The sequence below is a fragment of the Micropterus dolomieu genome, linkage group LG01 (assembly GCF_021292245.1).
Source record: "Micropterus dolomieu isolate WLL.071019.BEF.003 ecotype Adirondacks linkage group LG01, ASM2129224v1, whole genome shotgun sequence".
NCBI classification, from domain to species: Eukaryota; Metazoa; Chordata; class Actinopteri; order Centrarchiformes; family Centrarchidae; genus Micropterus; species Micropterus dolomieu.
The window spans coordinates 4,704,068-4,730,004 of NC_060150.1; the positions used below are offsets into that span (position 1 = coordinate 4,704,068).

Here is a 25,937-nt window from a genome sequence, read left to right on the forward strand (position 1 = left end):
TTCCAATTAGGTCCCTAAAGTCAAACTTTGTCAACATCTGTTTATCTAAAAAGATACATTTCTCTGTTTGTTCATATCACTTTTTCAGTCATCTATATGGTCCTGTTAAGTTTTCTAGTGGACTAAAAAAGCAATAGATTTTATTATTCTAGTACCAAAAACTCCCATCTGCAATTTATATAATAAAATATCGATACTTGGCGTCCGTGTAGCGATACAGTATTGCCATGGCATATATCACGATACTATGCCTGTATCGTTTTTCCCCCCACCCCTAATGGGTGGATCCATGATCAAATCTTTCTTGATTTAAACTTTGAATCCTTTTGGATTTTTTGATATTGCCTTTTCCCCTTGATTTTCTCCTGCTACCGACTACATTGAAGGAACAACTTTCCTCAAGCTTGTTATTAGATCTGATTAGAATCAACTTTATTGTCATTATGCAGAGTACGGGTACAGAGCTAATGAACTGCATTTAGCATCTAACCAGAAGTGTAAAATATGGTTGTTTTTTTTTTACTTGTAAGTGCAGAAAGTAAGTACTATTGCGTATGCTATATCTTACAATATACAAATACTATACAGTATATGTGAATATATTAACAACATATAGAGAAGTGGACAGTTAGAGAATGGAGAGTGCAAATGTGAGGCTGTATGTACAGAATGAACAGCATATATGTATTTGGTAAGTATGCCGAGTTGGTTATATACAGGCTTACAGTACAGTAACATTATAGCAACAGTTTTTGTAAAGTACCTTGTATGTTGTTTTGAAAAGTGACATTTAAATAGAGTTCTTACTTGCTATTGTTCAGATTCAACGTATTTGTCTTTTCTGCACAAACAGCAAGACTGAAGAAGCTCTTATCGCTTATTTATTTCTGTATTAATTTAGTTTTTCAACATAAACATATCCACCACAGTTAAAGTAAAGTATTAAGGCTTTAACCAGGCATGTCTGTAGATAGTTGTCCCTCATCACAGAACAAAACATGTAAATGCTGTGCATGGACCATTTCTGTCCAATCACAGGACCATGACATTTTTTTTTTGTTGCTAACAGACTTGACTTGCATAAGACGTTACTTAAAAACATGGCTGAAATGCATCCTGTGTAGACAGTGTAACAGTTTGGATACAAAACAGTCGCAGTGTAGTGCAGAAACTGATGTTTGAATTGTACACACGCACAGCCCCTTTCTCAGGAAATGTTGGTAAAATCAACTCAAATGTGTGTCTAGTAGTCCTACAAACATAAATATCTTGACTTTTATTTTAACTGAATTGTGGAGAACATCTCAGAGGCCTTTGTGTGGTTCTAGGCCCAGTTCTCCCATGCCTGTGCGTCTGTCAGGTGAGGCTCCAGATGACGGTGAGCATGCCCATGATGCCATTAAGGACCGCAACACCATAACTCATGTAGAAATCATGGTCAGATACATCTCTAGAAGAAAACACACAAATACAAATTCCTGTTGGGTTTTTTTTAACATGTTGACCTCATCACCTGCAGTCTGCTAACGAGGCCAAAGGTTGTGTTGGACCGCTCTGACTGGATGTTGCTAGTCTGATTTACTGGTGTAACCCAGTGTGTTACCTGAAATTGGCCAGTGTTGGGAACGCCATACCAGGCTGATACGAGTCAAGGTAGGTGAGAGTCCATGAGAAGACACAGCAGATACATCCTACTAATACTGACAGCACCAGGATACTCCAGACACACACACACACACACACACACACACACACACACACACACACATGCACACCACAGCTTAATGGAAAGTTATATTAGTGTATAAGCACACTGTGCCGCAGATGCTACTATTCTCAGCAATTACTCCGATTACTGATAAACACTGGTGCCATTTTCTAAGCAAAAGTGCTAAATATTTTCTGGCTCCAGCTCCTCAAATGCTTTTATCTGTCATAGTTAGTAAACTGTATGTATTTAGGTTTTTGACAGTTGGAATATTTTCTGACAATTTAGAGACCAATGTTGGATTTTTGAGACCGTAAGTGATTTTAATATTTGAGGATTTTAAAATCCGATATTCCAATATATCGGCAGATTTTTTTTTTCTTGTTTATGAAAGACACAACATAAACACAGATTATCCCTAACATTTGTTATGTGGAGGTTTGAGGCCTCACCAAGATAACATTGCATATTATACATATTGCAGTTTAAAAAGAAACTTTTTAATTATTATACAGTAAATAGTACTTGGAACAAAGATGAACTCTGTTGTGGGTTCTTAAATGCTCTGCTTGACTCAGGTCTGCTGATTGCTGTATTTGTGCTGTATCTGTTGCAAACGTGTTGCCACCAGGGAAGTTACAGAGCGGGCTCTGGTGGACAAACTATGCAACGACAACACTCAAAACATGACTTCTCTGGGTTTCTTTTTTAATTGTCAATTATCAGCTGTTTTAAACTTAGTTAAAAAAACGAATTATCTGCCATTAGCTCACATCGGCTGATAAGATCGGCACACCGATTTATCGGTCGGGCTCTGTTAGAAACGAACAATATATCAATACATGAACAGAAATTGATACTCACCCAACATCCTCTCTTCAGTTCCATCCTCTCCTTTCACCCTCTCTACCCGCAGCTCTGAAACAACCATCACTCAGTATCACTAATGATGAAGAAAAGCAGCATTTTGCTCTTTGGCACAAGCAAATATCATACTGATCAGCTGTTGTCATACCATCAGTGAAGGTGGATGGATTTAACTACAATAATTTATTTGTGATAGAAGCAGTGCTTTTGAGTCTGTGTTGTTTCATATTTCCCCCCAGATGTTTTAGGTTAGTTTGCCAAAAACAAATCTAAACTCAAGGTCCACTTCCTGGCCTTTTCTGGATCTGTCAACCTCATGTCAAGGCCTTCAGATACCAAGCAGCCTTGAGTGAAGGTTATTTTGTGAAACTACTCTTTCGTAAAGTCAGACTGAACTGTCGTGCTCATGTTACAGTTTAGATTAGATTAGACTCCTTGGAATCTGATGATTATCTAATTTCACAATTGTTTATTGTTAAAATGTGGTAACACGGAATGTCTTGACTCACTTGTGAACAGCTCCTTTCAAATAACATTTTACAATATAACAACAAATGTATTACGAAAAGCCTTCACAGTGAGCTGAAGTTTTAATTTAGGAGAGACCGGGGATGGTTTTATCACATCCAATTTCTCCAATCAGGAACAAGTTACAAATCATCTGATTCACTCTGCACATGTTCAGTTTAGTCCTTACTCCACATGAGGAAAAGTAGCATTCTGTGGCAGAAACAACCAATTTTAGAAGGGAAGAAATTATTTTAATGTTTCATTTAGGCTATTTTTGTTATAGCATTTCCTGCTTTGTAGTTAAACTCATCAAACAAGTAAAGCAAGTTGTCTGTCCTAATGTTTTAGCTGTATTTATATGTTTTATATGGAGTTTAAATATGTGTCTGACACGCGCAGTAATGTTTAATTGTTTTATTATTATGTTCAAAAGTTAGTGTAAGACCTGTAGGCTTCTCTGTGGGCCCAGGAGCACTGCACTACAGGAGAGTCACTGTGAGGATGCACAAACACACACACTAATATTCATTATTATGTTCACTACTATGTCACTACTATCACTGACAGAAATTAGCATATGTGGATCCCCCCTACACACACACTCACACAGACACACCAATTATGTCAAAATTAAGTATTAAATAAAAAGCGTTCAATATCATGTTTTTCTAATATTCCCTTTTATTACACAATATTGCATTTCACCCCAGTGTATGGTACAGCTAACCCAGACTATGGGGTGAATTTGTAACATTTGTGTTTGACACTAAATGCATCGTCTGTCCGTGTTGCAGGAGAAACAGATTTACCATTTAATTGCAGACACATTTAATTAATTTTTTATCACATTTTGAAGGCAATGGATTAGAATGTAAATGTTACAACCATCCCCGGTCTCCCCTACTGTAGAAAATGGCCAGGAGTTGTCAAAGTGTATGGGTTAATTTCAGTTAAAACCCAAGTTTACGCAAAGATGTAACTTAAAAGTAACAAGTTCTATGCGACACACACGCACACACACCCCTGAATGACACTTTTACCTTTCAGTATCGGGTAGATGAGCGCGCTGAAGCAGCCGACCGCGGCCACAGCCCCGGCGGAGCACAGTACGGACAGCGCGACCACGGACCACGGTTTGTGGCCGTTCCGGTTGGTGAAGGGCCGTCCCGCACTGCCACCGGGACACTCTCCTGACATGACTGTCACCTCGGGCCTCCCAGAGACAGATTCTGTAGGCTCCGTGTCCTCGAAACTTTCTCTCAATGCGCCCCCGTTTGTCGCACCCTCGGTTTTCTGCTGCACATGAAAGAATGAACTTTCAATAGGGTAACACAAATTTATGTTTTCGGGCTTGATTATAAGTCACGTGTTAAACTGGAGGAACTGTTACAGCCTTCTTTAGTCGCACTTCCTTTCTTCCGCACACAGAATTGCCCCTCAGGCTGTTCCGTCGATGTAGTTCGTTTTTTTTTTAAGCCTGTGCAACACATTTACTGCCATCAGTTTTATCTATTGGGCTATATAAATAAAACTGACTTGACTTGAATGTGTGCTATAAAGTTTGGGCTTGGAGGAAGTGAAGTTAGTGATTTTGTAAAACAGAATTAAAATTAATTTTCAATATATAAAAGTATTCCTATATAGAAAATTATAAGCCTGGTAATTCCATAGCTTGGCCTTCCGGCTCAGCTTCCTCTTCACAACAGTATGAGGCATTACTGTCCTTCTCATGGTTTACCTTTTCCAGGTGAGGTGCTGCAGCTCCTTCTTGGCTGTTTCTTATAGTGTCTGGGAATTGCTCTCAGTTTAGCCCCTCCCCTGGGGCCAATTTGGGATGGGAGACCCTACCAGGAGCTATTTCCCCTATTCGTGAAGGAGGTCACATCACATCACATCACATCACAGCACAGCACATCACCTAACAGCAACTTACATCACACTACAGCATGTCACAGCACATCAGATCAGATCACAGCACACACTTTTCAGCAGGTCTCTTACACCCCCTGATGCCACACTGCTTGTGTTTCTACCTGCATGTTCATAACCCGCTTGGGGCCTGGTGTGATTTTTCAACATGCGACATTTAACCTCCTTATGTAGCTACATGGTATTAAGAATTATTGAAGATGCTGATGGTGGAATTGGTATCTCTGCCTCTTTGAAGTGTATTTCTTTGGTGTTATATACAGAGGACATAAGGGCAGTACAGTAGCTGTAGAAAGTAACACTTTACTCATTGGGTATTATAAAGCCTGACATTAGGCCTAGCAGGTTAGCAGATTTTTGTGATATTAAACTTAGTTTTAGTGCTGAAAACAGATTGACATGCTGTGTGTAATCTGCAGAATAATCAGAAGAAGCATGCACCACCAAACAACAACATAGAGAGATATTGTATAACAGTATGTAACAGTCACAGAGGACATATTTCTTCATTGAGTACTACATTTTCCCGATTATACTTCCATACATTTACAGTGTGCTATTCTGAATACGTCCACCGTGTACTTACTGCAAACTCTAACAAAACTTGTTATGAAAGAAAATATTCGCCACATTGCCTTCCGCAATTGTTATTTCCCTTTTATACCACCAGTGGGCGCGTTAATCGTGCGGGTGCTTTTATTTTGACAGGTGCAACGTAAACAGATCTCCATTCGCTTATTTTGAAAATAATAAACCGGAAGAGGTGTTAACGCAGATTGTTGCTGTCAACAGCGCTGAAGTCTACGGCGACAACAGACGCCACAAAGCCCGTCGGGTGACTCTACAGACGCATCTGCACAAATACGGTAAATACACGTTTAACTGTGTATTTTCGGTGGTGTTATATTAAACTCAACAATCAAGACAGAGGCACGATGACGGCGTGAGGCGTTTTTGGTCGTGTGCGCTCAGTCGTAACGTTACAGTAACACGGGGCTAATTTGCTGTGGTAACATTGATTTGTTGTGTTATTCTGCGAAGATATGGCTGTTTAGCTATGCGTAACTTCTGTCTCTGTCTGTGTGAATGAATTTCCACAAAGCATAGGTCGTATAAAACGTCGTCTGTGTAATCTGTATGCAGACATACTGATAAATGAACCAGCTTTGAAAACATTTATCAGCTAATGTTGCTAACTACGTTAGCCTGTTTGGCGTTTATAAACAACAGCTAAGGTCGCTTAAATGCCTTTCTTTCTATCTTTTTTAAAGTAAAGGAACTCAGTTACCTGGCGGATCACTTGTTGCTTTTATCAGAGAGGACATATCAGTAGCTAGATTATTAATACTGCCTCCTGCATGGAGAGAGCTGGCAGCTTAATGTGTCAATGCTTTCTTGTCCTTTGCATATTTTCTCCCCATCCCTAAACATAATTTATATATCAACTTGTACATATTCAGAAGGTTCCTCTTGAAATGTTTGTACACATTAAATCCCTCACAATATTTCCTGATTACACCCCAATGCGTTTTTTGTTTGCATCAGATGTCATTTGGTTATCAATTTTATGGGTTTATGTTAAAATAAAACTGAGCTGTGGAGCAGATAATGACTTTGATGAGAGGGATTTAAAACACGGAAGCTTATAGCTTATAGTGGGTGTCATTTGTTTTATTTTATTTTATTTTTTTTGCCACTGGTGCTATCAAGGTCATATATATATGTATATATATATATACTATAAATGCATACATAAAAAATGTGACCAGAAACATTTCATAACAGGAAGTTATGCAGATAATGTAAAGATTAGAGAAGCAGCAATGTGGCTGGGTTGTGCCATAGAGCAAGGCCCTCAGCCCTTAAAGTGCTTCCTGGCCCACAGAGGAGACGGTGGTTGAACCTGGGCAGAGAGAAAACAGCTCTTAAAACTACCCAGGTTAAAAAGGATTAAAAAAATAATGATGCTCAAATTACAGAATATTTCTGCTCAAATGGTGTTTTTGAATTTAAATTACACAAAAATAAAAGTTTTTGAAAATGAAATGTGAACAATTACGAGGTCTAACAGTGGTGTATAAGCCCAGAAACTACTTCAAAAGATGAGGTATTCTACATCATTAAAAGTATGTATGCATTCAGTCTTTCAATTGGGCCCTAAGGGCTGGAGACATGATACTAGAAATACTGAAGTCATCAGTTTAAGTAGTACCCTCTATCCAAGAAAAATAATCAGTTAACTCATCATATTGTCTGTAAATTTTATTTCTCAACACACAGGTTTTAAAATCTGTTTCAAAGCCTTGTCGACATTGCCTGGGGTGAAGTTCTGGTGGAGAAATAATGAATGAATGAATGAATTGGAAATGTAGTCAAATGTAAACATGTCGAGTCTAAAATTGACTGGAATCAGTCTATTAAACATCCACCAAATATTAAAATGTAGAGTGTAGTTGACCGCACAGATGCAAGTGATCAGCCCTCATTTTCCATCTCAACGGAAGCAGTGTCGTGGTGGTTGCAGTGTTTATAGTGAATGCATGCATGTGTGTTACTTTGTGGCTATTACAACTCTGCTGACACACTGTCTCTGCTAGCCTTGCATCTTGCTGTCTTGCATTCCCTGTTGTAGCCAATGGAGAGCAGGAACTGAGCTCGTCTGTGGGCAACACCAAAAGAAGGTTTCACGCTGATCAGCATTTAATATTTTATCGGTTATAATTAATCAAAACTTGGATCTGGTCTAATTTTCAGCACAAATTGGACAGGGTTTGGGATTCGGGACGACTGCTTGTAATTCAGGAGTGTCCCACATATTTCAGTTACGCACACTGTTTGGCCTTCTATCAATGTGGCCATGGTTTAAAGCAGCCACACGAACCTTTAGGGTTGTGGCAGTCTTGTCAGCTTCAAAAATATACTGCAGTATCTTCTGCAGAGGGCAGGAGACTTAACTAATCCCGTGTCCTAGCAGCCCAAGCAGTATCCACACGCTATACTGCAAAGGCTCAAGGTCAGTTAAGAGAGGCCTATCCCTCTCAATCGCTATAGTTGAAGGAGACTTGGACATTGATGCCAAACCCTCCCGTCCTGCTGGCACAGGAGGTCCATCCTCACTGGATGCTGCCAAGGATCCTTCTCCAACAGACTGAAGAGTGTGGAGAAACCATATCCTCGATGGCCTCCTAGGGGCCACAGAGCATCCATCCCCCTGGCCTTTGCCAAGGAGAACCACAGTGGACCATGGGTTCTGCACTCTGAGGCAAATATGGGATGCGACTTCCATTCTAGCTCTGCACGATGGTGTAAAAAAAAAAAAAATCATATTGCGATTATTTTGACAGAGATTACGATTTGTGATATGATTCATGATTACTAATGGGAATGACCATTTTTGTATTCATTTTCACTGAAAGGACAAGTCACACCTGCTGTTGTGTCATGACGATGGCAGACTTTAAATTACCAAATTCTCCGGTCGTCGGTCTGAACCGGTCTGAACATGTGAATTCTCCCCTTCATGCTCCAGCTGTAGCATTGTTGATTCAGTGAGGAGGAGCGCAGAGAGGGGAGTTTCCAATTTGAGCCGTATGAGCAGCAGTGTCATAAGCCCTCAAGAGAAGGCATCAGAAGCATCTGTTGTTTGAGACAGTAGTCTTTGTCCTCAAGTGTCGCGTCTGTGTTAGCGAATCAGTAACCAAACATAAAAACGATGGTCCTAGTGTCCCTGGTCTGGCGCTTCAGCTCCTCAAAAAAACAACACAAGTGAGGGTGGAACTTCAAAATGTGAAGGAGGTTTTTGTCTGCAGTATAGTATTCCTGCCCTTTTTCCTTCAGTAACCACTTCCCAACCCCCTGGAGAACATTTTCACTAAGCTGCTTTCCTCTGCTGCTCTGCAGTGCTGTGATAGAGGAGAGAAATGAAGGAGTGCTGTTATGACTGCATCCTTGGGTAAACCGCTCGTATCTGCAAATTGGCTGCGTGTGCGTGTGCAAGGCTGTATTGCAACATGACCCACAAACATTAACACCTCGAGACAGGTGTTGCAGTCCGGGTGGGTCAGGCCTGAGCAAACTGGAAGCTGCGCTGCTCCACTGTAGTAAATACTCGAGGAAGCAAACAGGCTGTCTGTAGGCTTCACGACATTTCACTGGGGTATATGACATTATTAAATACTGCCAAACAGGGGCAGTGGCATGTTTCTTTACTAGTCCTGTAGCATTATCCAACCACTCGCAGACGCCATCGAGTCACTCCTTCTGGTGGGCGTAGTGAGTTCTGGCAGTGTCGCCTGCCTACGTTAAGGGCATACACTACATTACATCAGCTCAATACAGCATCAGTATCAGCTTTATAGAAAGAGGAACGTCTGTATTTTTGGCAGTGTTGAAAGTCATAACGTCTAGATTTCTTAGTCATCAACAAAAAACTGTTCACAAAGCATCAATTATCATTATTTTTACCTTGGAAATAGTAGTTTGACAAAACAGTCTTACCAAAAGGTCCACTTATTAGCTTTTTCTCTGTTTTTTTTAAGCCAAAACAAATAGGCTTCATTGGACGCCGTTTGCTCAGGTGTCATGGAAATTATCTTTTGACATGATGATGATAAAAGCAGCGCATTTCTCTTGTTTTTAATTCTGTTGTAACAGGAACAGTAAGACAGAGCTTTTACAAAACGATGTTGTAAGCCTCTCTGGTAAGAGTAGGGCAGAGGAATGGCAGGAACGTTAAGAAATACTTTCTGTTGCATCTAAGCTTGCAGAGCAGATGGTTGTCAATAACCTGGATTAATGTTGATTTTGTGTTGACAGCGTTGTGACCATGTAATAATGATTTGGTCAGCCTTTTACGCCTGCAGCCAGCTATCGATTATTTTAGTAATCAAGTGTTCTACAGATTCTTTCAACGATTCATTGAGTATTTAGATAAGAAATACTTTTGCTTGGCGCCCCTCGGTACTGGGATCAGCTGAGTAACTCATCGCTCTAACTTTACAATCCAAACTCACGGACTAACCAGTCGTAGAACAGTAACAACTAACGTGTACACATTTACCACTAAGAATTAAGCCTTGCCTTTTGCTAGCCTTCATCTCAGCAATCATGATTTCCATTAAATTTTAACAGTACCTTGAAGTGTAGACTGTTGCGGTAGGCTAGTTCTAATTAATTAAAAGTAAATTTTGGACCCGGCTTCAGCCTTATGACTGATTGACTCATTGTTTGTAGTCCTTCATACAGTCAACCACACACTAGTCATCCGATTGTGTCCCGCAAAGCTTCTTAAAAGAGGAATGTGCTGCTGGTTTCAGTTTTTAACATTTAACTGTAGAGCTAAATCATGTCCACCGATGACCTCACAGTCCGGCGGTGTGCCCTCCGCCTTCTGCTGCGACCCATACTGGCTGACCTAATACATGAGCACAATGGAGAAGGGTTCAGGAAGACACAAAGCAAGAAAAGAGGAACCTGTTGTTGTCCACGTCGTCCAAAAATCTACCCTCCCTGTCCTCCCTGACAGCGTTTTGGTTGCTGAAAAACATGCTGACTGTGTGCCAACAGTGGTTTTTCATTATCTTAGTATGTGTGTGGTTGGTCAGCATCAATAGGCCGACCGTGTCTGTTGGTTAGTAGCAATATTTATTTAAAGCAACATGCTGTCAGCTAGCATAAAATCACACAGCTGAGAGAGAACAGAGTGTGTGTGTGAGAGAGAGAAAGAAAGCAGGGTAAATAAGTGGGGGTTGGGAGATAAGAGGAAGTGTTAGTACAGAATAAAGGGAGAGAGAGAGTTAATATGTGAGAAGAGGAAGAGACAAGCAGTCATTAATTTGAAGCGGTTAAATTATGCTTTTGGCTCAAGCTCACTGAGTTCTCCAGTTGTTGTTGGAGCTGCTGGAGGGAGGATTTGAATGTAAACTAGAGTCATCTCACCCGAGCTTCAACACAGAGAGAGAGGGCTGTGTTATCAGCCCTCAGATGGATAGTTTCGCTGTGGCCAACACCACACGTGCTGAATGTAAAGAAACATAGACTTAGCTCTATATAAAGACATTATGTTGCTGCTGAATTTTTGTGTCACAGTCTCACTTTGATGATGTTGCGCTGCAGAAGTCAGATCACTTTTCACTCAGTCAAAATGTCAAATTTTCCACCCAGCTCATGTTTTTAAACTCCCTATAATCTGTGATGAGGTTATCGCGGTATCACGTTGCACAATATCATTTCAAAAATGTCACGGAAAGTATGCAATATTTTTTGTTTTGTTCGATTTAGAGCCCGCTTGAAACTGCTTTATAATGATCATGTTTCAGCGGCCAGTTTTCCTGTCACATCTGAGTGCGAGGGCCGCTACACCAACATACCCTACGGGGCATACCACGTGACACGTGTGCCCACTTCGACAGCGTGTGAGTGAAGAGAGAGTGAAACGAGTCAGAGGAGCGAGGGGATTTGAAGAGAAAACGTTAGTGGCCAAAAAGAAAGCCTTCTCGGTTGGAAGGACTTTTGCTTTAAGCCAACAGATGTTGCACAAACTGTTGATACACCGCATAAGAGGCAATGCAACCAAACGTAATCTGTAGCCTCTGTAATCTGAAGCCTGAGTTGGTGGGCCCCGTTTCTGATACAATTTTCTTATTATCTTATGTCCTGTTGTGTAGACATGGTCTTTATGTATCCATGTCAAACCAGTACCACATGACATAAACCTCTTGTTGTAATAAAACCTCATTTATACACCAGGTTATACATCTATTTTGATCCGTACTTTTAGGTTTTACATGTAATTAAGAATATCAAAATGAATATTGATATCAAGGCATTCGTGATCAATACATAACTATATAATATCACATTTTTTGTGCAACCCTAAACAGGGTTTATGATAGTAACGTTAATTTATTTTTATCTGCTTGTTCCAACTCTAAATTGATATCAATTAATCAAAATAAATTGTAGCATTTAGTAAAGGTTATATGTGTGTGAAAATGCCATTTTAAATGACATACTGTTGTGCTGCAGGGCTACACATCGTATTGTTAGAGGCTTAAGAAAACATCACAAATCACACCACAATTCATTTTAATATATTTTCCAATGAGAATAATGATTTAAATGTTATAATTTCCCACAAATCATATCGCAATTGCAATATCTTCATATTCTTACGTCCCCAGCAATTAATCAGATGGAAATATGTGTTTCCCAAAATATAACCTGACAGATTAGCTCTTTGATATTCAATGCTATTATACGTTGGCAGTCTTCCCAAGTAAAGTTCATGAATGGGAAACATTGCTTATTTTGGTCTTTCAGGTATTACAAATTACGAGCTTTGGCTTTTACTGTATTCACGCACGGTGAATAACTTCCACATCGGCAACATGTCTTGGCGTGTGTGTGGCTGTGACAACGGTCGTTGCCAAGTGTGCATGACCATCACAGCATGCATGTAAATTTGACCGGCACAGGATCGGATATCTGAGATTGATTGGCCTCAGTCATCGGTCATGACCGATCAAGCTGGAAACCGCCGATCCTGGTCACAGGCCGATTGATCGGTGCATCTCTATGGTGCTTTCCTATCAGTGATGGTCCTTCACCAGCCTGTTATATATAAGCCAGTTTTCACTTTATTTACTCCGACATTAATGGGGCTTATTTTGTTTGGCCCCACCCAGTCAGAAGCAAGTGATGCATTTGTTGCAAGAAGCTGTGGTAGCTGTCACGGGTCAAAAAACAAATTGCAAGTTTAAGTGTTGACCCGTAACACCCTGTACAGCTGAGTTGTCATCCACACATCTATATTTATGTCGCGGTTTTTTTTTTGGTGCGGAGATGCTTCACTAGAACTACTTACCAGAAGGTCAAATAGCTTCAGAAACCCTCTCCCCCGACATCTTTCCAACATCAGATAAGGGAGGTGGCTTTGTCCCACCCTTTCTGGACCTTGTGAAAGTGACGATAAGACCCGCTTCATGCCGTGACTGGCCTGCAATGCGGAGGTGAGAAAGGAGCCACGGTTTGAGCTCCTTTCTTTGCTCGCTCTTTTTTCATATGTTATACAGCTATATCTGCCACTTTTCACGTGAAAAACTGAACGTCTTCCAGGAGGGACTCTCTGAACATGTGCTCTGTTCTCTCCGTATTTAAATGATGACGGTCAGCTTTTCCCTCCACTGCTTTGAGTTTGGCAGCTGGGTTCAGGTATAAACACCTTTTGATTTACAACAAGGTCGTCCCTCAGTGTTGCTTTTGTCTTTGCTGTAAACCATTAAGCTAATTAGTCTCATGAATATGCAGTGACCTTCGGGTTATTTCCTGGTTTTTCTAATGTCTCATTCCCTCCCGCTCTCCCTCCCTCCCTGTCTCTCTTTTCCGCTTTATCTGACTTAACAAGTGTTGTGTTTATGTAACATATTCAGCAGTTTCCATTTTGCTGTGGCAAGTGTTCACTGAAGGGGGTTCAGTTAAATTTTCTTTATATAGCACCAATTCATAACAGAAGTTATCTCATCGCACTTTTCATATAGAGCAGGTCGAGAACATACCTCAAGCAGTACCTTAACTCCGGGTGGGCGGCCGTCTGCCTCGACCGGTGTTTGCTGTTCTCTCACATTCCTTTCTACTCTGCTATTCTAGTACTGTTCATCGCTCTTTTCGCTCTAACAGGAGGATCAAGAGATCCCTCGGTGTGCTGGCTTGTCAATAAATAGTACAGTAATGAACAATAGCCAACATTCAGTGCATTACATCACGCAACATGATAAGGTTATGACCAAATACCAGCGACAGACTGAACGTACTACCCAGCTGAATTAGCACTGAGCATGGCCGGATGAATGGTGATGTGTTCACTTACTGCTGCACCTGCAGAAGTGCATTTGACCGGTGATGCGTTCGTTCACTGACTAACTGAAGTGCAGTTGAACAGTGATGCACTTAGTGTTGCACGTGCCCCTGATGATAACATAATAAGAGCCGATGAATGATGAGTTTTCCACAGACGTTCCTGCAGATGTTTCACAATAAACGCAAACGAATGAAGGGTTTCTGTCCACTGAAACGCGAGAGGGTTTTTATTTTGAGGCAGATGCAGAAAGTGTTTGTATTAACAGCGTTAAAAACTTAAACAGGGCGAACGTGATCAAAACAAGGCTTTATAAAGCAGGAACCAGTTTTCTCCAATGAATTATAAAAATCTGTCTATAGTTTCAGCAGTAGTTGAAATGTTTTGAAACCCAGCTGACCTGAAGTGTCTCCTTCCCTTACAGGACGCTGGCTGCTGCTCTGTGGAAGTCTGCGTGTGTGTGTATGTGGGTGTCCGAGACATCATTGTGCTAGTTTGTGTGAGTGTGTGCGTGTAGCGCCGTTCCTGCCGTGTGTGTGTGATGTCTTCGGAGCTGCTGGTGGATTTGGGTGAAGAGCCTGCGACGGCACAGTTGGAGCAGCTGAAGCTGGCCACGATAGAGGACCAGCAGTGGCCCGCTGATGAGACTACACTCTGCAAGTCAGGTGAGAGGGATTTTTAAGGACACACTCGCACTAAAAGTCACACATGTGAACATCTAGACTTGTGAGGGGACGGTCCAACCCTTCCCCATAACTTCTCACCGTGGTGCAGTGATGTACAGGTGTACTCCAGGACCCTGTGATGTCACTGCTGGATGTGAAACAGACATGAAATTGGCATGCATATGTGTGTTTATTTCAGAGACAGACCTCTCCCAGCGCTTCGACGCTGACTCTCCCCACCTGCCCTGGGACCATCCCTTCTATGACATTGCCAGGCACCAGATTATTGAAGTGGCAGGTCAGTCCCCCAATCGCAAACCTCTGTTTGTCTTCTCTCTTAAACTAAACTTGACTACTTGCCAAGAGTAGGAGCATATTTATTTAATCAAAGTAATCCATTTTAATATAGAAAATGGCGAATCCTTGCTTGTCTGTTTGTGTGTGTCTGCAGGTGATGATAACTTTGGCAGGAAGGTGATCGTGTTTAATGCCTGCAGGATGCCTCCACACCACCAGCTGGACCATCACAAGCTTCTGATGTAAGTACTAATGATTTAAGGAGAAGTAGCATTTACTGAGAGGGCAACATGTTCTCTATTTAGAAGAGAAGAACACTCCCCACAGTAGTTCCTCATCCAAGTGTGTGTAATATTTACATTTCTACATTTTATTGCCTATTCAGGCTAAATTATGCTGAGGTCCTTGAGTGAGAATGAACTTACTGATCGACTCCTAGCAGAGCAGGATTTTTTTTTTTTATTACCGAACAACAACAGTCAGGGAGTCATTTTCTAAGCAGAACAAACTGTCCACTTTAGTTGAGTAGGCGCTGTAGTTGAGAATAATTTTTTATCCCACAATCCGTGGGAGCTGTGGATGGTCAGTCAGTCACGATACTGTTCACCAAATTGTCATGCAATGTTTGTACATATTCCTGTTTCCCAGAAGAAGTCTCTTTTGGTGCTTGGTGTCTTGAAATGAAAAGGCCGCACTTTCGTTAATTTAGCTGTAGATGAACATGCTCCTCAGATGACTCTCTCTAGTGCCGGCAGCAGGTCAACATTTTACATTTGTACACAAGAGAAATCAACATCTAAGGAGCAGATTGCCTCGAAATCTAATGAGCACATTCATGGGCAAAATGTTATATAGTAAAATGAATAGTATAGAAATAGTTTGACCACAGAAATATGTAATCATCACCCCACAAATTCAACGTTTTAACCTGGCTACTTGAAACAATCAAATTCAGTCTGTTTTTTTTCTTCCATGCAGCATTTTTTCACATCTCTAGGAGCTGCTAACGCACTTGTAGTCTTGTTGTTAATTTCCTGCACACAACCAGCTAGATTTATAGCTGCTTTAACAATTACAGAATTTGAATAAAGATCGAGTCTAGACAGTCTAGATACGTAGTCTAGATTCAGCACCATAGTTTGTCCTTTCCAGACACTTCCACGGATTTATTTTAATGAACTTTCAAAGAACCACTTCTGGAAACTGTGTTTGCCGATAAGTTATTCAGTGAGATATAAAACAACGGGGCATGAAACATGGGAATGACATTTCTATCACATGCTGTGACACTTTGTATTGCACTTACATCTTGTGTATCTATTGTGTGCTGTGTAAATGTTCCTGCTTGTGTGTTGATAGCTCTGTGGGTGGGAACAAGCCATCCACTGGGAAATTAAGTGGTGCTAAGAGGCAGCTGCAAAGTATTGTGAAGTGTTGTGCTGGATTCAGAGTCCGTGTTTACTTTGACTCTACCTTCAAATGCATTTCTGCATTGGTTGGAATCAAACCTGGGATACTGTGGTTACGTTGTCTCTGTCTTAGGTTCACCTAGCTCACCAGGAGACATCCGTATGACTCAGTATGAAGCAGGGGATGTTTCTCAGAGGTCTCAAAAGGGAACTATATTGGGGTTTTTTTTGTTTTAAATGTATTTCAACAAAGGAAACAAAATGTTTTTCACCATATGGCCTGACAACTGCTCTAACATGCTGAATCACTAAGATGGTTGGCATAAATGTGGTTCCTCTGTAAACCTGGATCAGAACATTAATTGAAAATGAAAATGAAGTTTGTTTTATGTTTTCTTTCAGGTACCTTAAAGGAACACTGGATCAGTATGTGGAAAGTGACTACACTCTGATCTATTTCCATCACGGGCTGACCAGTGAAAACAAACCATCTCTCAGCTGGCTACGAGACGCGTACAGGGAGTTTGACAGAAAGTAAGCTCAATACTGATCATCCTATCAGACCTGAAATCTTCACTTAGGCCTGTTTAAAACAAACAGTGCAGTCATCGCTTTGACCGTTTTTGTATTTCCTGACCGGTTTGAAGTCCTGACCTGTGTGGTATTTTGGTGCGCACGGATCACAGGTGGGAGTAGATTGTCATCAAAAAGTGGGAGGTTTAAATTGTCATCAAAAATGAATCAAAAGCAGTCCCTCCAGGATTTCACGGGCCTAATCCTAACCCTACATATTTAAATCAGCTTACCTTGATTCTTTCAGCTTCCTTTTTAGCTGACCGGGATGCAACAGCCTGTGTCACAGTGATTCGTCTCGTCTGACGTCCTCCATGCGTTTCTGCCACTCTCCGCGTATGTTATATGTTGGCAAAGTGTTTGTCAATAGACGATTTCCTTTTTTTTTTTTTTGTCCTCACCACAATGCCGCACGTTTTGCAAAACAGTTACCACCGTCTGTAAAGGAGATCTGGATCCTGTTCTTCGCGGCCCTTTGCTGTTACTTTTGTAGGCAAATGTGAGACGTTGGTATCACACACGTCTGCTGCTTCTTCTAAACAAGGAGGTGACGTATGACAATGTTTTGAGGAACAAGGCGATGACATGTCAAATTTGCAGAAAAGTTCAAGAGGATTTGTTGAATTTGTGTGAAGAGTTGCGATTGAGAAATCCTGGAGGGGACTGCGTTTAATGTGGTTAAAGCAGGAACGCCAGCTAAGCAGTCTGGATTTATGTGTTAATGTCTGTTGTCCGCAGCTACTTTATACTCTGTGAAAAGCTTCTTCTTCAATTCATTAGACATATTAGACGTTAGACGTAGAAACATTAGACGTGTTGATAATTCCGCATCCTCTGCAGTGCAGCGCTATTACACGCGGCCGCCCGCTGTTTTTACCTTTATTAAATCACAAGCAAATGACACGTTGCTACAGGATGACAACACACACCTAAACACACGTCGGACTGGTCGGGTATAATCCTGTATTCTGATTATTTATGCGCGAGACGTCAGATTACCAGAGCTGATTAATACTGCAAAACAAAAACTAAATTTAGCTGTTCATGTTAAATTGTTGGAATATAAAAAGCAAATGCTGACGATTTCATTTTAAGATATGATGTAACCATTTACAATGTAATGTGTGATGAAATAGCGTGATGCGATCATTTGAACTGCTTCACCAAACTATTTTATTAGTATTTATAATCATTGTACTGTTAAAAACACTGACCCCATCTGCCTTTTTTGTTCCCGTCTGGTCATGTTTTGCTACTCTGCACTCTTCAGATGATTTCCTGGAGAGGCAGTTTCCTAATTTTTGAACTGTTGTTCTCATTCCTTTTTGTGTTGAGTCAGCTGTTTCAGAGCAATGAGACCAGTTATGTGACCGGCAGAGAGTGTATTTATTAATCACCACACCCTCTGATTTATAACCCACTTCACCCAGCTTTTGTGTACACATGAACTGAAATAGCAGGTGGATACGCCCACAGTCCATGCGCCCAAGATACATTTTGTCACTTGGTACTTGGTATAGTTGCTCTTGCTTGATTAAAATAGAGCACTAAGACTGATTAATTGAGTATCTATGGGAATTATCAGTCCACTTGACATGTCATGAGAGTCATGTCTCCTTATATGAATGAGTTATTAATGTAAGAACAAAAATTCAGTATACCCAGGACTTTCTTTTGCCTTGACCTCCTTGTCCACTACACCCTCCCTGTGTGGGAGTGTTCAAAATGCTTTTAGAAGAAAACTAAACTTGCTTTTTGATTTTCTTTTTTAAGGTAATGACACTAAAATCTTAGACATCTAAAAACAAATATATAATTTGATTATTGCATGCACATTACAATCTAATATACATGTTATTTAGGTAGTAATGGCCGCGCTGTTTTAGATGGAGGTTTTATTAATGAATGAAAAAGAAAAAATACATTGGGTTCTGCTGTAGATTTATTTGCGATGTGATTCAGCTGCATTATTCTCCACAGTATAACAATATTTATTTAACACTAGCCAGTCATGGTTTTAGATTAGATCTGCTGTCATTTCGGACGACACATCGGCCTCCGGAATAATCAGCCGACAGACTAATCATCTATATGTGGTTTCAGGTACAAGAAGAACATCAAGGCTCTGTATATCGTCCACCCCACCATGTTCATCAAGACTCTGCTGATCCTTTTCAAACCGATCATCAGGTTCGTTTTTTTTTTAATGTAAAATTACTGTACATGTTTTTTAGCGTTGTGGTACACCTTATTTATCTATAATTTAATGTGACATTTCTACATTTTAACCAGGTTTTCTTGACACTTTTAGAATATAAGCCATTATTGTTGTTGTATACGTTGTGTGTTCTCTGAACAATATGACTAGCTGAATAAAATTTTGCATTTTCACACCTAAATTCATCTTTCATCTTCATGTTCTGCAAAAGTCCAACTAGGGTAAAATTACTTTTAATGAAATGGGCCCAGTAGGTGTGTTTGCTTAGAAATTGGTTTGTGAGCAGACTTGTCCAGGATTGGTATTTAGGACATACAAAACACAAGCTGTTGTACATTATCATTAATTTCTGGTTAAATGGCGTTTATATTAAACAGTTTTATTAGTTAGCAAAAAGGTCTTGAGAGACCGAATTGAATACTTTGTGTAATAGATGCCACAGATACTAAGTCTTGTAGAGGATGGAAACCCATGTTGCTCGGATTGATACAAAAAGAAAATGGATCTGTTTAACGTTGGATGACATGAGAGTGCTTCTCTGCTGCTGTTGTGTGCATGCACGCACTTATCACCTCGTCAGTTCATAGTGTTCCCACATTTATTTACCGTTAAAAACTTGCATGTGATGAAGTAATTAACAGAGAATAGTAAAAACAAAAGCACTCAGTGGTGAATGCATTCTGAAGCATATTAATGATGCATTAAACTTAGTAAACAAGATAGTACATTAGGTGCTTTTAATAATAAAAAGTACATCCATACTGGTCTTTCTGGCCCTGATATGACTTGGTATTGGATTCCCAAATTTCATGGGATTGTCCAGCCCTTCTTCAAGCCCCTTATCTTTCAACAAAAGGTGGTTGGCCATTGATAATTGCTACGTGTGACACAAATTATGTTAAGCTGGACATTTGGGTGCTACCTGATATAAAAACGGTCACTGTGAGAGAGGCACAGTGGGGCTTTGTGGTCAAATTAGTCCTTCGTGGGAAAATCCTGCTGTTTCCCGTGTCAGCACTGTACTTCTCACAGAGCAACAGTTACACTGATAAGCAAACCAGTAGTACTTGGTCCATTTGGTTAATGTTTCCGAGATAAATGTACAGTGGTGTGAGTACTTTTACATGATATTTGATATCCTGTGGTTTGCAAGAGGTTTGTACCCTCTCTCTAAGGAAGCCTTTAAATTAAATGAGGAACACTTATTTCAAATTGATTGGGGGGTAAATTAACATAACTGATGAAATCCCTTATTCCTTAAGACATGGCTCTAGTAACATCTAGTGGCAGCTGTGGAAAACTACAACACCACTGGCACATCTGTGTCTTTGGATATCTCATACTGGGGTTTCAGTTGCTGTAAGTTACATATGCTTGTCACAAAGATTTGATACTGGAAAGTAACCTCCTCTTCTCTCAGCACAGACTGACTCAGGTGACGCGGTCCTCCAGCTAACAGTAAAAGCTAAAGTTAGCATGCCTCACATTCAAAAGTTGGTAGCGCTTTACATAACAGCTTGGTAATAACGTTTGTTAGTGGGGTAATAGTTTGACAATGTGAATGCAGCAAACAATATTATAACAGAAGCGGTATTTTTTGTCTATCTCTTTGTAGTTTTAAGTTTGGCAGGAAGATCAACTACGTGAGCTATCTGAGTGAACTGGAGGACGTGGTGAAGTGTGAGCAACTCATCATTCCTGCCCGTGTCAAAGAGTAAGAGCGGATTCCAGATTATGTTCCAGAAAATCCACTTTGAAATTATGCACAATGGATATTTGCATTTGATTTCCCACTGCATTCTACTGTTGCATTCTACTGTTGCCATTTTGCACACCCTGCTTGCATTTTAACATGTTCCGGTGGCAAAAGTATTGGTTGTATTACATTCATTATTTGTATTTTTACCCCTCTGTCCTGCTATAATGCGTTTCCACCCAAAAATGATCTGAACCTAAACACATTTACTCTCCTTCAGGAACAATTAGTTAACTTTTATATTTACTCTTTCAAAATCCTCAGCAGCTGATAATCTAACACCGTCTCTGTGTCAGGTATGACAACAAGCTGAGAGCGTCAATAAAGCCGACTGCCCAGCCTCCCACGTCTCCTCTTCACAGCCCTCCGCTCCCGGGCCAGGTGTTTGGGGTGCCGCTCAAACTGTAAGTTTCTAAATCTCTGCTGGCCTGTCTGTCTTTGGTATGCTGTTGTATTAAAGCCCCAGTCAACTCATAATAACGCTGGCTGTATTGAACCTTTGGTCTAAGCTTGTTATCCTAAACACTGTGTGTGTGTCAGGCTCAGACAGAGGAGTGACGGTGATTCAGTTCCTGTGGTGATGAGGGACACCATTACCTTCCTGTTAGAGCAAGGTAACTCTTCTTGTCACGGTAGAAACACAAACATTATGCACTAATGAGCTTTGACTGTAGTTCACTCATTAATTGTTCTCTCACTAAGAACTGTTTTGTTGCTCTTCACCGTGTGTGTCAGGTTTGGAGATCGAGGGGATTTTCAGACGGTCTGCCAATGTGACTCTGGTGAAGGACGTCCAGCTCAGATACAACTCAGGTAGGATCAACAGGCCTGTTTAACCAGTGTAGTCATGGTTTTCAGTCACGTGACATGCGCGGTGACCTGGAGGGCAAAACAACAGACCAAGATAGCGGCTCACACCGGACTCCCTCGTAGAGATGCTGCAAAGGCCGTTAAATTTTATTTGGATCATCTCTCAACTCTATCGCACTTGGCACCCGCTGCCATATTTTCGCCATTAACACCCGCCAGGTCCATGCCAGCGCTCGGCTGTGGTAATATTTACGTTTATCTTCTAGGGAATCCCTCACCTAACACCATCTCAGGCTTGTCTCCTCGTCGATTAGTGCGTCTGAAAGCACAACAACCGTCCAGCATTTTGGCAACGCAAAAGTAACAAACTCAAAGTAACAGTGCATCACTTGCTTCCTGGTTGACGGGCAGCGGAAATTAACGTCTTGTTTGCCCTGCATGGGAGCGTTTTCCTTGGAATGTGACGTCACGTGAAAACTATGAAATGAAAGCAGTGCAGTTGTTTCAAGAAGTTTCCCTTGAAGTGTATTTGACATTCTACCGGCCTGGTATGTTGCCCAGAAAATTACCACGGTTATGAGAAAAATGACAAATGTGCTGTTGCTCCATGTTTTTTTTTTTTGCATATCAATGTTTCTCGCACTAAATATGCACTACTCCAGAACACTGGACTTCTTCCTATAGATATTTTCTCGTTTCTTTCGAGACACATCTCACCTGGCGAACGTTCTCCTGTGGTTTGTAGTGATGCATTTTGGTTCGCTTGGATTTTTCTCTGTGTTGAAAAGAAACCAAACCAAAGAGAAGAAGCTCTGAGTTTACAAAACTCATCAACAGATTCGGACCTGAGCAAACGAACTATAGGGGTAACATTTTAACATGATGTGGTTTAGTAATTGTTCAGTATCCTGCCCAAGGACACTTCAGCATGACACCCGCTAATGTGTCCATGTGATTTGCCGCCGATTTTTTGAGCGGTGGGCGATACGTTCTACCTCTAAGCCACAACCGCCCCTCTTGATGGTCTCTAATACAACAACTCTGACGCAATCCATTTGCTGGTGTTGATGGCGATGGTGAGTTTCTGTGCAGAAAAAAATGTTGTGTGCCATACATCAAAGCAGATTACTAACATGTGCATATGCAAATTCGATCAATTACATATTTCTTGTAAACCTTCAACATTGTATTTACAGGAAAGACCTTGCAAATAAACCTTACAAATGAGCACACTGGATTTTTAGTTATGATGGACTTAATAATAATAAGAATAATAATGATGCTTGATATATGTACTATTTCAAATCACCTTTTTAGACTAGCTTTTAACATCAAATATTGTTATATTACACCCGCTTTTACACATGTTTTTATCTACTGTTTGTATATTTTATATTATGCTATTTATGTTTTTAATCAGTTTTAAATGTACATAACTTCTGCTTTTACCTGTAAAGTGTCTCTGAATGTCCAGAAAAGCGCTATAGAAATAAAATGTATTATTAGTATTTTATACTACTACTACTTCTACTACTACTAATAATAATTATAATAATAATACATTTTTGAATGGAGTTTCTTTTCTTATTGTCATGTCTGTGTGTGTGTGTTCTGTAGGTGAGACGGTGAATTTCAGAGAGCTGGAAGACGTCCACTTGGCCGCTGTGATTCTGAAGACGTTCCTGAGGGAACTACCTGAGCCTCTGCTGACCTACCAGCTCTACAATGACATTGTCAACTTCACCTGTATGCTCAAACAATCATTACTATTTTTATCTTAAGACTTAAAGAACTCTCATTTTTCTATAAACTACCACTACTCAGTCAAAAGAAACATCCAGTTTACAAACAAAGCTCCTGGATCAGTGTCAGTCTCCTTCCTTTTTGTTAAAATAATTATACACTTTTACATCACCAAAGTTGATGAAAAATCAAACTTTTTAACACCTGAATTCTTGTGAGAGCTGATTTCTCTCAGCAACATGGGTTCTCGTGCACATGTAAATGTTCTGCGTCTCTAGCGTCTACGTCCTAAATGATGGTGTTTGTGTTTGGTGTGATGCAGCTGTATCCGGTGACGGCCAGGCGGAAGTCATGAAGGCACTGGTAGAGTCGCTGCCAGAGGAAAACTACGATTCACTGCGATACCTCATCACATTCCTGGCACAGGTACAGCTGATACACTACACAACCCACTAGATACCTGCGAAAACATTTAAATCGGTCTGGTTACCAACAGTCTCCTGTTTGTGTTTAGGTATCTGCCAACAGTGATGTGAATAAGATGACCAACAGTAACCTGGCTGTGGTGTTTGGTCCGAACTTGCTCTGGGGGCGGGACAACGCCATGTCACTCAGCGCCATTGGGCCAATCAACAACTTCACCAGAATCTTGCTGGACCAGCAGCATCTGGTCTTTACCTAAATCCCGCCTTTCTCTTCCAGTCAGAAACACCACTGAGACCCCCCCCCCCCCCCCCCCCCCCCCCCCCCCCCCCCCCCCCCCCCCCTTCCCTTACAGCATTTAGTCCTAGCTCCACCTGCTCCTGGCCTATCAGGAGCTTCATCAGGGTACTTCTCCGCCTACAGCACTTAGACAAGACCATTTCATCTGCTTTTCCATTAAAATTCCATGCACTTTAAAAAGCTCCTGTGGACCAACTGCATTTCATTTAGTCTCCCCTTCAGTCTTTACATCCTGATTGGCCCATCAGGCGTGTCTTGCTGTTACGTAAAGTGGTCTGGACTGCTGCTAGCTTCTGGCCATGTGACTCCAGGCATGACGCAGATGTGGAGGGAGATGGTACATACATTTGACAGGAGCCAAACACCTCTCTATAAACAAGTTCTAGCACAAAATCCCACACAAAGTTCACACTGGGTCACTTTGACCTGACTGTGGAGACCAAAGGCGCAGATTTAACCCCTGTAGATGGAGGCAGTGTCAAAGCCTTGCCTTTTATCCAGTCAACAGAGCTACCTGACACATACTAATAGTCTAGTAGTAGTTATAAACAAAATAAACAGTTGAAAGGTCCACTCCCCAATTTTGTTAAAGCATTTTTTTTGTGCCACCAAATTCTATGGTTCTCTCACGCTGACGATATATGTTGCCAAACTGTCAAACTTTGCCAAAACTTTGTCTTGAAGCTGAGTAAACCGAACGACATATTGACATATTCCCACTTATCGACCAGTACTTTGGGTTTCATGTCATGTCTGCGCCACTCAGCTTCTCCCCATCAGAAAACACAACAGACTGAATACTGAAGTGAAATGAAACAACACTTCAGTGCTCTATAACGTGCCGTAACGTAACCAGGGAGTGAATCTTTCAGGACGTTAATATTTAATTAATCACGTTGGTCCCAGTGTAAAAGCAGGGTTAGTCTCACACCTGCCATTCTGTCACATAATACATTTCTGACTCCTCCACCATCCCATCGCACCCATCCAACCCTTCAAAACTCCAGTCCTAACTGCATGTGTTTATATCTGTATTTAAGTGTGTCTCAGGCCCCACCTGAACACAGTCTGGCTGTCATCTTTTATCTCAATAGAGAGATTAATAGCAGTTAGATGTCCGCAGTCTTTCTCTGTATATCTGTGCTGTGCTGTAGTCTCTCTGCTGTTTTCTATGTTGTGCCAAAAAAAAGAAAAGAAAAATGACCTCCAGCTTTCACAGAAAGACCCAGAGAGAGCAGGGTGATATTGAAAAAAAAAACAACAACTACAGATAAGGCAGCAGCGCATTTACCAAACGTCCCCAAACTAAAGCGAGGAGTGATGAAGAGAGTGGAGGAGTGAGTTTGCGTCTCCATGAAAGTCTCAGGTTAATTTCCAAACGTTGTGGACAATCTATAAAATGCTGTAATTAAAGTAAGCAGGAGAGTAGAGGCTGTGTAATTCTACCAGCAGATCATAAAGTGTTAGTAAGGACCTAAACACAGCTGGGCATGTGGATAAAATAAGTGCTTGACCCGGTTTAGGTTTCAGACTGAGGACTTTCAGCTCTATAATATACTGTTAAATATCCTCATAGTTTATGTATGATTGTTTATGGCTCTCTCCTTACTGTATTTGACTTTAATATTGTATTGCTAATAGTGTCTCGGGACTTTTTACCCTGTCCCAACATTATAATTGAATTAATTCCATTGTCATTATAATCTTCAAAGTAGCTGGTTTTTTTTTTTTTTTTAATGGTACTGGATAAACAGCTGACACCTCTCCGTCCAGTGAGGTCTATTATTTAGAAGCACAACAGAAAGATGCACAACAGTCCAGCAGGTGATTAGAGCCTTTATTTACCTCAGCCAAGTCAACCAAGTCTTTATTTTC

General features: G+C 40.8%; 2 protein-coding genes across 3 annotated transcripts; one reads left to right on the plus strand and one right to left on the minus strand.

Moving 5' to 3' along the window:
• Positions 1-663: 663 nt before the first annotated feature.
• Positions 664-4,469, minus strand: arl6ip6 (ADP-ribosylation factor-like 6 interacting protein 6). The gene is made up of 4 exons (XM_046061218.1): positions 4,126-4,469; positions 2,573-2,626; positions 1,604-1,727; positions 664-1,450 (listed from the first exon to the last, which is right to left on the minus strand). Exons 1-4 carry the CDS (start codon positions 4,280-4,282, stop codon positions 1,357-1,359), a joined length of 429 nt encoding a protein of 142 aa, XP_045917174.1. The 5' UTR covers positions 4,283-4,469; the 3' UTR covers positions 664-1,356.
• Positions 4,470-5,772: 1,303 nt separating this feature from the next.
• arhgap1 (Rho GTPase activating protein 1) lies at positions 5,773-25,384 on the plus strand. Of its 2 annotated transcripts, none has more exons than XM_046053185.1 (14): positions 5,773-5,880; positions 14,293-14,533; positions 14,733-14,831; positions 14,985-15,072; positions 16,642-16,773; positions 18,916-19,002; positions 20,646-20,744; positions 21,083-21,190; positions 21,327-21,400; positions 21,522-21,599; positions 23,214-23,342; positions 23,662-23,765; positions 23,854-24,059; positions 24,093-25,384. In XM_046053185.1, exons 2-13 carry the CDS (start codon positions 14,410-14,412, stop codon positions 24,019-24,021), a joined length of 1,290 nt encoding a protein of 429 aa, XP_045909141.1. In that variant the 5' UTR covers positions 5,773-5,880; positions 14,293-14,409; the 3' UTR covers positions 24,022-24,059; positions 24,093-25,384. The 2 variants fall into 2 exon arrangements, with proteins under 2 accessions (XP_045909141.1, XP_045909150.1); XM_046053194.1 differs by having other exon boundaries at positions 24,097-25,384.
• Positions 25,385-25,937: the final 553 nt, after the last annotated feature.

Bases quoted from the DNA above. Each gene is read 5' to 3' on its own strand.
- arhgap1 (XM_046053185.1), top strand. From the start codon at position 14,410: ATGTCTTCGGAGCTGCTGGTGGATTTGGGTGAAGAGCCTGCGACGGCA. The intron at 21,191-21,326 runs GTAAGTTTCTAA...TGTGTGTGTCAG, and splicing joins TTTGGGGTGCCGCTCAAACT to GCTCAGACAGAGGAGTGACG. The intron at 23,766-23,853 runs GTACAGCTGATA...GTTTGTGTTTAG, and splicing joins TCATCACATTCCTGGCACAG to GTATCTGCCAACAGTGATGT.
- arl6ip6 (XM_046061218.1), bottom strand. From the start codon at position 4,282: ATGTCAGGAGAGTGTCCCGGTGGCAGTGCGGGACGGCCCTTCACCAAC. The intron at 2,627-4,125 runs GTAAAAGTGTCA...TGGTTGTTTCAG, and splicing joins CATCTACCCGATACTGAAAG to AGCTGCGGGTAGAGAGGGTG. The intron at 1,728-2,572 runs GTGAGTATCAAT...GTGTGTGTGTGT, and splicing joins AACTGAAGAGAGGATGTTGG to GTGTCTGGAGTATCCTGGTG.